The sequence below is a fragment of the Gallinula chloropus genome, assembly GCF_964237585.1.
Source record: "Gallinula chloropus genome assembly, chromosome: 4".
Classification (NCBI taxonomy): domain Eukaryota; kingdom Metazoa; phylum Chordata; class Aves; order Gruiformes; family Rallidae; genus Gallinula; species Gallinula chloropus.
Window position 1 is genome coordinate 15357346 of NC_140088.1, and position 14638 is coordinate 15371983.

The window sequence follows — 14638 nt, forward strand, 5'->3', positions numbered from 1 at the left end:
CAATGCAAAATGACTACAGTGCTGAAAGCTGCAAATATATCTACAGAATCTTCAAAAGATGACTAGCTGCGTTTGATAAAATCTCAAAAGATGAAAAGGTCTATTTAGACACATTGAGATATGTACTTGCTTTGCATCCAGGTCTCTTGACTATAGTGATTACAGCCTGAATGTAATCCTAACATTTCTCTTACTTTCTGCCTTTTGTTGGTGGGGGAAGGAAAAAAGGGGTGCAGGTAATTGAAAATGTTGAATGCATCTTCATGGTGGTTTAATATTTAATTTTCTCATATTATTAAATAATTTTTAGCTTGATTACTTGTAAAATTATTGCTCCATATATAAGAATATCATCATGCCTCTACATTTCAGTTTTCAAGTAGTAAGAGAAAGACTGCGAGCCTAAGAAGCAAAACCTTCACAAGAATTAGAGCAAAAAATATGAAATTAATTCCAAGAATAGATTACATTTCTCATTTTCAAGCTGAATGTTCAGCTCTATGTTTCCTTCAGTGCCTTTTCTTTATGGGTATTCATGTTCTTGCATGATCCCAACTACTTGATTTTCCTTTTTAAATTAAGACAAGCCATGGGCAGCTGAATAGAGAAGTCAAACTCCTAAATAATACAACAGTGAGCATAAATTGGGTTACGTCTACATTTTCTTTTTCTTTTTGTCCTGCTCTGTATTTGTGTCCTGTGGTGTGAATTTCAGATTGTGCCATAACATCGGGGTTAATATTTACACAGCCCATGATTCTAATAGGGCTTTATTGCAAGAGGATGCAAACATTTGCTAAGATAAGCAACCCACCAGCCTCTGTTTTCTCCCAAAGACTGGGGAACTGCTCCTGTCTTTCCAGAAAGGAATCCGTGTTTGTTTCTCATGTTGACTGACTTGCAGAGAGGATGGTACATTCATGGAGTTAATGTAATCATTTACCACTGTGCATTCTATGAGCAGGTTTCTCACATACCGTGGAGGAGGTGTTATCCCACAGAAATGATTTGTAAGAAACAGTTACTACAAACGCAGGAAATAGTTAATGATAAACATTGCTAGCTACTGGAAAACCCTACCAAATTAATTTATGATGTATTTTCTCTGTCTTGAATCCTTCAAATCAAGGCTGGGTGCTTAAGAGATGCTTGAGTCCTAGAGTTTGTTTTATATACGAGAGGAACTGCCCAAAATTCTGTGACTTGCACATTGCAACTTAGACCAAGGACAGTTTTGCTTCTGGGACACTGGGATGCTTAAGGTACCTCCATAGAAGGAAATGTGTGGTGTAGCCATTCACTGACTGAAATGGCAGGTAGCACTCGCTCAGGCATGGTGCTGCAAGAATGAATCAGTACAGCTTTTGGACTTAATTTTGTCCTAACATGACGGTGCCTGTATGAATTTGCAAGCATGTATGTGCTTGGGTTTCTGTACTGTGCCACACACTGTGGACATTCTTTCCATGATCTTTTTTTGGTCTTAAAATCAATGAATTTACATGTGAAAGTCTTAAGAATGCAGAGAAAGAACAAGGCAAGAATTTTTTGCACAGGTGAAATGAACACCGGTCATGAGAAAATTAAAACAGATCACAACACTGCTCATCAAAAGCTTTGCTTATAACTGAAATAATTTCAAGATTGAGAAGTGCATAGGGAGTCCAACATACAGCTTCAGTTTGGGAGGGAGGTGTGTGATTGAATGAAAAAAAACCTTTGAAGCAAGAGAGAAAAATAAATGGTATGTTGGAGCCAAGGATTTCTTACTTATTTAAGCAGGAAAAAATTAAATGTATTCAGAAGAGAAGATACAAATAGATATGGAGACAGGACAGATCTAATCTAGAGCTTAAGGAGTCAAATGGGCTGACATTTTATTTCTGTGCAGCAGGAAAAAAAAATTATTGCAATTATTCTGTGACTTCAGTGAAATCTGAGCAGGTGAGAATCACCGTTATGTGCTTTTGAAGTAAAAATGTGTCTAGAGGGATTGACTATAAGGACTTAATTTCTCCTTGACTACCTTGACACTAAAAAATAACTGACCAAGCCTATTTTAGGATATTAATTCTTAAAGGTATTTATTGGTTTGGGTTTGGGGTGGTGGTGGTTTTGGGTTGGGTATTTTTTTGTCTGATGCTCTGTAATTTTGTTCTGGCTTTTTAAAATTTGTTAGTAGTTTCACAGTACTGTTTCCAGAGCCAGGTAATGCATTTTGAGCGTAATTCCACTGACTTGAATGGAGTGACAATGATTTATATAACCTGTTGACATAATCTCGTTTAATCTTGAAAACTTAGAATCAGAGGAAGATGCACGAAAATTATTTAATGACATTTTCTCTAGTTGAAATGTTATATAATAATTTTGTTTGTATAGCATCAGTAAAGCCAAATATCAGGTTCCTGGCCTAGAGGAATTCTTGTTTGAAACACAACAAATGCAGTTCCATGGAAAGCCAGTGGAGAACCTGGCACGACTGCTGGCAGCAGCTAAGTGAATACGAGTAGCCTTTTGTCCTCAGTACATCAGTGTGGTGCTTCCATTTTTAGATACTTGAAATGTCAATGAGAATGTTTTGTGGGCTAGAGAAGAGTAAAAAAGATGAACATCCATCTCAGGTATTTTTTCTGTGGTTTTAAAAGATATAAATGGTACAGCTTACGCTTCTAAAATACAGTGAAACCCAAACTTAGTGTCTTAAAGTCAGAGTTGGTCTTACTGAAAGCTTGTTTCTCTAGTATAACTGGGAATGATAAAGAATTATGTATCTGTCAAAGTACACTGATGGTATAGCAGTGATAGGCATTTAATTATTACTCTGTTTATTTCAAGAGTGGGGGCTATACTGATTTCTTCAGCTTTTTTGTAGGCTGTCACGTCTCTTTTTTTCCCCGTTAACTGGAGTATTATTGAACTGAGAACAGAGGAAGGATTTTTTTGTCTATAAAATCAGTTGGATTTTGGAGGGGTTTATTTTGTCTATAGATAAATTGTTCATTAAAAGAACCCGCACAGAATCTCCCTCCTGTTTTATACTGACACTTTTTCTTGATGATAATAATTTTAAATGTATATACAGTATTAAGCTCTAACTTTGCCAGATGTCTCTCAAGTACTGTCTGAAATTTGTAGCTGTTTAAATTTAAGACAAATCTGTTTCTAGATGATAAATTAGAGAAGATGCCACCACTTCAAAATACTTTTCTGATGCATACCTATGTTATTGAAACAATTTTAAGATTTAAAATTATTTTTACTACTGTAATTTACATTTTTCAAAACATAATGAAAAGGCTTCCACTCTGTGTAAGCACCACTCAGCAGTAAAACAACGCTTCTACAGAAGAAAAATCCCGGAATTATCAACACCCTTTCCAACACAAATGCAAAATTCAGCCTCATGCTAGCTGCTGTGAAGAAAATTAACTGTACTCAGCTGAAACCAGGACACCAAGTCATCCCTGGATACGTTTGCATGATAGGGCTTGCAGGCAGACACAAGTTTATTCTACCTGCAATTTGTAAGAGGCTGTGTGTGAGCGTTTTCTTAATTGGAAATTATATAGCAGTGCTAAGCCTGCAGAACATACACCTGGGGATTAATCTAAATTGGTGGTACTTCTGAAAACACTCTGGACAGTTTTATGACCGTCAACAGTACTTTTAAGCTTTTTAAACCTGTTTATTGCTCAAAATAATTTTATTATTGTTAATGAACTAATAGCCAACAGTCACCAAAACAGTTCATTCCTCCCCAGCATAATACTCCAGAAATGTATACATACCCTAAACTTTTTCAGAGAATAATAGAATGCATTAGGTTGGAAGAGACCTTGGAAGTTCATCTAGTCCAACCCCCCGCGGTAAGCAGGGACACCTTTACTTTGCTAGAGTAAGGACAGTGAAGTAATTGATCTGGCTGATGTCTGCAGATGGATACTTTGCTGTGAAATTACATGAGTGTACTTCATGTAACACAGCTATTTTTGAGCTTCAAGCAGACATTCTGCTGCTGTGATAGCCCACAGTAGAGTATGAAGGATAAATGATATATTGAGACTAAATAGATTTTCTGCTTATGTCAAATTTTTGTCACAGTTTGAAAACTAGTTTAAAATGTCATTTAAAAAATGAATGCAAATCAAGTTAAACACTTCTCTAGTATCATGAGCCCTCCAGTATTGTAAGTCAGGGAACTTACATGATAGGTTTTTTAGTCCAGCCTCGGAATTGGTATACACAGCCCTGTTGATGTTGTAGGGGATGTAGAAAAGATGATTATAGATAATCTTTTATGTTGTTGTGTCAGGTGTATTATTGCATTTTTTAGTAGATAAACTTACAAATACGTGGTTCTTGCTTTTTTCAGGCTATTAACAAGGGAAACACAGAAACCAGAGTTGCTGTAGTAAGAATCAACCATGTAATCTGAATTAAATGCACATACTCCGTGTATCAAAGCATTATATTTATATCTCAAAATCAAAATAAGCAGTAGCACTAAATTAGTAACTATGAATTCCTGTGTTCCATTTTGGGTCAAGAGGTGGACAACAGAATTCCAGTTTCCCTTTCCAAAGTATATGTTGGTGGATACTTGAATTATTCTTTCACATGTTGGTTATAAATAGTGATTTAAAATCTCTGTATAAAAAGCCATGAGGGATTTTACAGTTCTCTATGCTTGTTTTATGTGTGTCTGTTTTAAGATGCTTCAAGTCTTTGGGTGTTTCTGGGGTAACTGTATCCCACAGATGATTGCTTGTTAGATCTGACAGAATTCATGTTCTCTTTCAGGAGACGCTGATAGATTGGTGTGATGAAAAGGAACTTAATTTGATTTTAACTACTGGAGGAACGGGGTTTGCACCACGAGATGTCACTCCAGAGGTGAGATTGTACTGGAATTTATTTTAAAAAAAGAAAAAAAATCTGCCCTTTACTGTAGAATGTATGAGTCTGGGGGAGGGGGATGATATTTTTTTGAAATTTCCCCTAACTTTACTTTGCAGTATCTCTGGACAGATCAAGTGATGCACAAGTTGGAGACAGAAAAAAGCAATAGGGAATAGAGAATTACTCTGACCTTGGGTTCTGACCCAAAACCATTTTCAAACTAAAATGTGTATTGCACAGTGGATTTCCTAGTGGCTTTTTGGTGCAGTTTTCCTTAGCACTGCAGTACCACACTGCTGAGCAAAAACGTGTGTGGCTTTCGTCCTGCACAAGGAAAAGTGGGATAAGAGAGATGCTTCAATTCAACTTGCAAGCTACTGCATTGGAAACTGCTGCATGGTAGGTTAGGGTGGGAGAGGCAGACAGGGAGGGGAAATTCGTGCAAAGCGCCTATTGCTTTGCCTGACACCAAATTGTCAAAAAAACCCCCAACCCTGACCAGGCACAGGGATGGAGGTAACCTGCACCAGTAAATGTTGCACAGGAAATCCGGTTACATTCCACTTATAAGGAGCTAAGGTAAGGAAAAAATAAAAGGAACTTAACCTCATAACCTGATGGCCATGAGTTATAATATAAAATGATTGTTGTTGAAGTATTTGTTTATTTATGGTTCCAGATTAAACTAATATGAACTTTTAAAATCACCTACTTTTTTTGGTTTGCTTATGTTCACTAAAGGGCAGAATTCAGACTGAGTGCCTGAAGTGTCTATTTCCATAATTTAACATGTTAGATTTCTCTGAAGTGCTCATACAAGTTTTCAATTGCTTGGACTTCCAACTCAGAGTTGATTTGAGTTCGTTATTACATGCCTACAGTGCTTTCTACTTATAAAAGTGTTCTGTCAACCATGGCTGCACATGTCAACATGTAAAGAAAATGCTTCTGTGCATTACTGCTGATGTTTTTTACAAAGGTTTTTAAAAACCTTGAGTAACTAAAACGTAAGGGGGTGCATATCAGAAAATGGGAAGAGCATGGGATGCCTGGAGTGTGCTAGCTGGTGAAACCCAATCTGCAGATGATTCACTGCACTAAAGCAACACAAAAGTGAAAAGTGTGTTGGCTGATTTTTGTCTCTTACTTGCAAAATAAGTTCATGGTTTTGAAGGTTGTATGCCCAATGATGTGTAAAAGGAGGACCGGATTTCTGCTTTGTTTTTCCTGATTTATTGCCTTTATGCAGGGTCAAGCCTAGGCAGTAGTGTCGGGGAAGCATTGCAGCCAGTACCAAAAATTAGCTACTGATTCTCAAGCAGTATTTGGGACAAGAAATAAACAAGTGAGAACTCTGCACATGAACACCTAGTATTTTCTTTACATTGCTCATTTTTGGTACTCAGACTAAGTCAGGTGGTGATGAGTTGTTTGATTAGTTTTGATCTTACAGCAAGCCATTAAAAAATGATCTAAGTTGTTGAAGTGTCTTCATTTAATAAAAACACATTGATACAAAAATCATTAATAACATGAATAAAAAATGCTTTGTTTTTAAATATCATAGGTATGCAAGACTTTGTTTCATTTTAACAGAATTAAATGTTCCGACTGTGGAAATAATCACAAACTTATAAAGAATTTATGTAATTTAGGGCAGTATTTACTCACTTTTCACCCATTTAAGTTGGATTAACATGCAAGACTAAACTGAAATCACAGAGGAGAGATTGAATCCCAGTTTTTATTATAAGGTGGCAATGATAAAGTTTGTTCCTATGATGTGGTTTATTAGATCATTAATTCAAATAAATGTTTTTAAGGGAAAAAAATCAGTTTGCAACTGTGTCTTAACAAAAACATATGAAGTGTAAGCTTTGGCCCCATACTTTGTCTTTTGGGTCAATGAGAGAACCAATTCAAAATGCAAAATTCATTATGCTGACATGAAATGTGCAATAGCAAGCCTTCAGTATGTAGGGAATGGTTTTAATCTCTTCGGTGTATAGTGTTCGTCCACCACGTTCTTCTCTCATTACTGAACTGATAATGAAATGATGTGGTCATGACATTGTGCTATTGAGATGTCATCTTTAAGACATGATTTTAAAACTGGTAATAATTGAATCTGATACTGGAAGACATTTCAGCTTTTTTCCTGTGAGTAGAGAGAGTAGTCCCTGGGGTCATATTTCAGCTGGAATTCAGTCCTGCTTCTCCTTCATCCTCCTGTACTTTTGATTAGAAAACACTTTTTTCTACTTTCTTTTCTGAGCATAGATACATAATTGCTATTGTGCTGTACAAGATAAAGCTGGTTCCTGAGTGTGTTTACAGCCCAAAGAATTAATGTTAGGTGAATTTTGTGATTATTGATTCAATTGAAGTTAAGTACCTAGTGAAATGTATCTATTAAAATTACTCCTTGAAACTTCAGAAATGTATGATTTTCAAAAGCATTACTCTCTTTCCCCACTCATTTTGCTTTTTGGACACTGTATCAGAATCACACAAGATTATTGCAGTTGTATCAGTGATGTACGATGAGGTTTCGTTCTTAAAACGGAATAGACGATTTTATGGGTATTCGCGTTACCTGATTTTCCTTACCTGTCTCTGGTCCCTAAATTTATAGCCTCAGTCTAGTCAGTGGGTGGGGAGAAGCCTTTCAGTTAGTTACTGTGATTCACATTTTGAGCGGTGAGGGTCAGTGGAATTGAGCAGTGTGAATATCCTTCGTCTTCTTGGTATTACGTGACTAGAAGTGATGAAATGCACGTGGATATTTAAAAACCAGAATTCCTCCAGTAGATGGCTGAATTTGAAGTTAATTGTCTTGTAGATATACTTAGCAAATGTGATTCTTCGTTTGCTATGGCAGTTGATGCTAGTTCACATTTGGACTAGAGCCAAAGTTTAGGCTTAATTTTTTCAGATAAAACGATCTTTTTAATTTTTTTTAACTGTCTTATTTTTCCTATAATATATTGGGATAGTGTTTAAACCCATACTGAAAATGCACTTGTATTGTGCTTCCTGATCCTAAAGTGGTTGGACAGAGATAAGGACATTACATATGGCCAAAGTTATTTGGGGAACTTCAGTTTTTTTATTTCCAGATGCAAACATTTTTTCTTTGGAACTGCGAAGTCATTTACATTTCTTAGAGAATGGTAATGGTACTATACTTTATCTTTTGTGAAAATATTTAAATAATTTGACAGCATTTTTATCTGTCACTAGGTAACCTTTTATGTAGAAATGCATTTTCTCTGTTGCTGAGAAAGGAAAAATCTCATGTGTATAGGTGCTCTGCACAGTTTTCTATCTTCTGTCTTTTCTATGTTAAAATTTATTCTTTTGTGAAGTTTTACATCCGAAAAATTCACTTGCCTGCCCCTAACAGTCTTCTGCTTCTTATTCTTCATGTTTAGAGTGGCTTGCAAGGTTTGTTTGCCCCACTACCAGACTAAGTTTATGTACTTAGACAGTAGCAGTAGAAGTCAAATTATTGTGCCTCAACTGATGTTTGCCATGCTTGGGCTGTGTCACTGTGAGCATTCACAAATAGTTCAGCCACACTGCAGGAAATTGTCAGCCCAAAAATTTTAACATAAGATTTTAGAAGCAGACTAGAAGAGCTCCTTACCATCGTGTAAAACCAGACGTACATTTCCTTACAGTCTTTCTTCGGTTCCAATGATCAGGAAGAATTACGAATGTTCCTTTTGGTTCTTGCTGGTTCTATTCTTCAGTATATATAGACTGTTTATAAATGTCTTTAGACATGTACTCCATTTAATCTTAAATATATGCACATTTGTTTATTCTTTCATTGAAGTTCTCTAGTCCATGAAAAGAAACCTTTATTCTCTGGAACTCCCTCCTATTGTCAGCATTTTTCTGAAAAATCATGCTCAGAATGAAGAAATTACTCCTAACCTAGCCACGCAAAGGCTTTGTCTGGAGAGAAGAAATTCTCTATTCTGCTGTGATACAAAGTCTTTCTAAATTCAATTCAAAATTACCCCAGCATTTTTATAACAATTTTTATAGTCAGTACCAGTTGCACATTTTGTATGACCTGACTTTTCCCAGCTCCTGAAGATGTCTTTCACTATTGCCATTTACCAAGTTTCTCATTAGATTTTAGTGTTTTTCTTCAAATTCCATTTGATTTCTACAGACTATTTTAATGTCTCTGTCCTTCCAGATCTTTGTCCCAAGTAGTGTTGACAACCCTCCTAAATCTTTATTATATGTTATTTTAACGTGTTTTGTCTGTTTGTTTTCCCTTCAACTTTGTTAATGAAATAAGATGCTTGTAACACAATGGGGTATGTCATATTATAGCCATACTCTCACAGCAACACTTGTTCCGCTGAGATTAACCCAAATCCACTGAGACATATCAAATAACTTCCATTTAATAGGCAATTATTTAAACTTGAAACAATTTGTAGGTTTTTTCATCCTCCCTGGTTCAAATAGTGCCTTCCCAAAGCAGCAGGATTTGTAGAATTGTTTGTTGTGGCTAAGGGAGTATTTCTGTTCTTCTTCAGCAGTATTCAATTCTTCATAGTGCCACACCAAAAAAATCTTAGTGTTGTCACTGGGAAAAGGGGCTGATTTTCTTTTTACAAACTGTCACTTCAGCATGGCTTCATAGTGAAGATGAATGATGTCATCATCTCACATGGGGTGTTAGTCATTTTGTTATAAGAAGACTAGGAAATCATCCAACCTCTAATTACTCGTGGTGGTGTTTCAGTTTCTCACCCTTCAATATTCAAGATATCCTCCAGTTTAATAACCTTTCCTAGCATTAATTTTTGTAGTCTATTTTAAGACTGTAGTTTTCCTTATCTCTTAGTGGATGTCCCACCCCACCTTAAACTTGATTTCTGTGTAGAGCTATTGTAAAATGAAGTGTATTGCGTCCGTATGATATCCGATCCTGTAACTTGCCATCAGACCTTTTTAGAACTATTGTTCTCAATAGTTCTTTGAAAATTATGTTTCCAATCCAACTTGTTCCTAAATGGTCTGAAATAGGAAACTTTCAGGTGCATCTGGGCAATCGATATGCTTAAGTGGAGTAGACTGCTCTGTGACAGACTCCTAAATTCTGTGCTGATCTGTTAGAAGGTTATCGGCAGCTCCATAAGGTACCATTTCCTTTTTCTTAGTTCTCCAGACTGTTCCTAGTTTATATGATTAGGTCTTTATCCTGTCTGCTTTAATTAGGTCTTTCTCCAGTCTACTTTAATTTTTCAATAAAATTTATTATTTGAAATTCTGTATTTGAAATTTTCTATTTGTAAAAATCCAAATATATTTGTGTGCCTTAATTAACAAGTCTACAACTAGATTTTAAATCTCATATTTGGAAGGCATGATATTGCAGAAGAATTGATATATTTAGTTGCAGAACACTTTTCACTAAACAACTATTACCAGTTTCTCCAAGAAGCAGGTTATTTGCACTTCACAGGACACTGTCAGGATAGTACAGAAGTATCCGTGTCTTGGGAAATTCCAAACTTCTTTAGCTGACGTATGAAGTGCCAAAAAGTGCACTTTCTGCTCTCTTGTTTGAGTTTCTCTGGAAAACTTGGTAACACGCCAGCATCGCTGAAGAGCTTGGTTGTGCTATCATCAGCTGCAGTCACTGGCATGGAAATACCTGCAAGCTGTTGGGACAACTATAGTGAGAAATGTGAAATGGAAGAAAGCCAGATCCCATTTCAGATAAATTTACTTGAATATCAAAGGTCACAAAAAAAAAAAAAAGCAGCCCCTCACCCCACCCCAAAACCTCCAACCAAAAAAACCCCAACAAATCTTCACCCCAAAGGAAGGAGGAAATATATGCAGAGAGAGCGTTTCTGAAGAGCACTAATTTTGATAAAAAGGGCTTGATAAATCCTTGATATTTTGCTACATAAACAGCAGTTTTGAATGTGTTTCTTTGTGTATCTGACTGAGATACTGGATTGAACAAATGTATGTGTCAACTTGTTTCTGTCTAGGCTCCCAACAGAGACAAATATGAAGGTGGTGAGGGAAAAAAAAGGAATAGGAATACAGAAGGTACTTTTGTATCTGTATATAGGATTGATTTATCTAAAATGAAAAGCTGCATATTTTTCTGACGTTCTGTTTTCAAGGAGATACAGAAAGAAGCTGAGAGAGATGCTTTCTTGAGAGTTATGCAACTCAGTCTATTTAGTTTATCTTGAAGAACACTAGGAAAAAACTTGATTTTTTTACCTGTTCAGTCTTTGGGAAACAATAATGTAAGGTACATAATGTATTGCTGTAAATAAACCCTGTATTTTCTTTGGGAAATAATAATGTAGGATACCAGTGTCTTAATCAACTGAAAAGAATTGTAATAATAGCTGGTGATAGGAAGCTTGAGCAAATCTAATAAGACTAATAAGTCTAATAAGAAAACCATCATAATGGATTTATGTGTTTGGGTTGGTTTCTTTAACAATGAGAGATTAATCATGCAAATTCCCTAAAGAATTCTCCATTTTAATCCTGTAAAATCCAAAGCAATTGATTGTGGGAGAGATGCCTTTAAAAACTCAGGTTATCTTACAGGTATATTAACCTTCTGTGTAAAGACATCTGGCCATCATATCCTGAAGATAATACTAATAGAATTCCTGTTGAGCAGTTGGGTGGGTTTTTTTTCCATTTGAGGATCAACTTTTATCTGCTTTAGTTTAGTTTTCCTTAATAGTCTCAAGCAGCAAATAGAAGTTCTGGGGTTTGCCCTTCAGACATGTACGAAATATTTGCAAACTCTATTGAAAAGAAGAAAACAGTAGTAAAACAGCAGTATCTAAATGTCTCACAGAATGAGAAACAAAGCCACAGCAATGATCCAGGAAGCCTCACTTTTTTATCTTAAATTTTGCCATTAAATTTTATTCCAAGCTAATTTCAGAGTGGAAACTGGACTGAGAGTCCTGTATTCTAGTGATCCCAAATACTTTCAGAAATACACCCGGAAGAACAATGTGATTATGATTTACTTTTAATCAGGGTAAAGAGAAGTATCCTGCTCCTTGTGGCATTACTGATGCCTTTTAGCCATGTTTTCACTGTAGGGACCAAAGCTGGCATCACATCTTTCTGTTGGTTTAAATTACCTGTCTTGACTCATGTTAGCAGTGTAGCTGTGACAGTGGGTAGATCTTGCTGTCCCTTTTGAAACTGGGGCAGGAAAATATACCAGCCACTGGACTCCTGCATAAAAAAAAAAATTCAATTTGGAAGTTTCAGAAATATTTTTTTTCCTTTTAAGCATTTGTAAGAATAGATTCCATTAAAACATCTCTTCACAGCAGGTAATAGGGAACTGAACAATATTAAACATTAGGTTAAGACAAATTAATCTTCAAAACATTGTCAGACCTCTAATTATGCAATTCTTGCCCATAATGTGTCATTTTTTCTGGTCACAGTCTATTAGAAAAAGTTTAACAAATATACAGATATGTTAGGAAAACTCTCTAAAGGCAGCGTAAAGAAATTATAACTAGAGGGCAAATACTAGCTTGGATTTAATATGTATCAAAAATTGAGTGAGTTAGCCCTTTTGACATAAAAACACCAGAACAGCAAAATGACTCACTATTAAAATAGTAGATCATTAAAACTGGAACTTTATTAAAGAGTAGAGAATTTCTTATTTGCTCCTTGCCTGCTGTGTAGGAGCTCTTCCAGCCACTAAGTGGAAAGAAACTAGAAGAGTCTTGGGAAGCAGCTGGCTTCAGCAGTTATTCTTAGGATTAGAACTGGTCCTTTGCCTGCTTCTGCTAATTGCCACCACATGGAATAGTGAAGCTTTGGCAAATTGTTAACTCAGTGTAAGTACTAGAATAGAAAGCCAAAATTACTCTTGTCGTACTCAAATATGAAAGTCTTACCAATTATGGACAAGAAATTAATTTTTAACCTTAATTTAGACCATTCGGGGATATTTTAGTTTCTTGTCACTTTGTGAGTATACTTTTTCCCAATTATTTGGTAACGACAATACCAATATTATTACATGTAATTAACCGTTGGTTATTTGTTATTGGCATTTAAGCTTCCAGTAGATTTCCAGAAGTCCATCTTCCTCAAATAAACATTTTCTTGCGGTTCGCTGAGATCAGTTTGTCATAGTTCATTTTCATTGAACCTTGAAAGATCTCCCTTTGGAGAGAAGGTGCTGTCAAGTTTGTTCATGATGTGGTGCTGGCCACGAAGTCGTGGGATTTGGTAACACTGCCAATGCATATGCTCAAAGTACCTCATACTCTACAGTATTAATATCTGCTCTGGTTCAGTCAGTGTATGCTGTTCCTGCCTAGTTTATGCCATTACTAAATATATGGTGGAAGTCACTCTGTCTCCTCTGCCTAAATTTCCTGTCATTCTGTTCTAAGCCCAAATAGTAGTGTTTCATACAGGAAGCTTTGGATATGGAAGGAATTGCTGTTCTGTGACCCCAATTTCTAAATTTGAAGTTATGTTAGCCTCTATTATTCCTGTGCCTTGCTGAGCTAGAAGGAGGATGAGTGGCTAATACCAAGGATAAATAATGTTCCATCAGCTTAGCCTGTTACTACTGTATTCCTTAAAAGCCTTGTTGCTTATGAATACACGGCAGATTCATGTGGATTCTGTCTCTGTGACCTTTCCATATCCTAATTCAGCAGTGCACAGCAGAACTAATGATGCCATTACTGTGTCTAAGGTTTTCTGTATTTTATGGGAGAGGGAAGAGTTGGCTCCTTGTTGTGTATTATTGCCTTGTCAAAGTAAGATGTAGGATTTCAGTGTTACAAATAAGAAGTTAATGTGCAGACAGAAAAGTACACACACGGTATAGACTTCTAAGAGGACAGAAATAGTGAAATTTGCTTCCTGGTTGGTTGACTTTTAGTTACTAGGAAGATACTGAATGAAAAGACTTATGACTGAAATGACAGATGAGTTAAATTACTTGATTTTATTACTGCTGGGATTTTCTCAGTTCTTACATTCCAGAGTTCATTATGTGTTATTGAAACAGAGCAGGAGCTAAGATTTCTGAAACGTGCTTTAAAAAACAACCATGTTAAATACTAGAGTGCTTAAGTTAAAGAGAAGAAGAGATTCGAGGTAAATAAAAGGTGTTGATAAGTTCTGTACTTTTGCAATTCTTGCCATAGAAGAAGGGTACCCACAAGACTAATTCTTTCCATTAGAGTGTGGGTGTATCTAAGCCAGATTCAAACACCAGCCTACACTAGTGATGAGTAACAGTTAATAACTTCTTCAGTTTATCTCACAAATGGCCAGCAGTGGCTAATGGGTACTCCTGTTCATCTTCACAAGCTATTTTGCAGTGGATATGGGAATGAGCTCACAAGACCATCCCCTTTCCCCTCTTATACACCTTGTGCTAGAGGTAAGTGTGGTTTTGGGGAATAAGGGTGGGATGTCATGAGATGAAAGTGATGTGGTCGTCTTAAATTTTTCGCAAACCTCAATAAAGGCATGATTCTGGGGATGGGCAAAGATTCAGTTGAATTCTTACATTTTGCCCAAAGAGGTTACCCAGTCCTAAACTGACATGCTTTCCTTGAACTGGGAGTCAGAAATCCCTTTTCTCTTCTGTTTTTCTGCTGCAGAAATTCCCAACATTCCCATTATGTGGGCTCCAGAGAGGGGTAAGCAACATCTTCAA

At 36.3% G+C, this 14638-nt stretch overlaps 1 protein-coding gene across 1 annotated transcript in view; it reads left to right on the forward strand.

Annotated features, from left to right (window-relative positions):
* Positions 1-14638, forward strand: part of GPHN (gephyrin) — a gene marked incomplete at its 5' end in the record, with an annotated part of 281057 nt that overhangs the window by 140868 nt on the left and 125551 nt on the right. The window contains one exon of the mRNA XM_084262827.1: positions 4804-4896. Within this exon, the coding sequence (XP_084118953.1) occupies positions 4804-4896 (93 nt within the window). The remainder of the gene's footprint in view (positions 1-4803; positions 4897-14638) is intronic.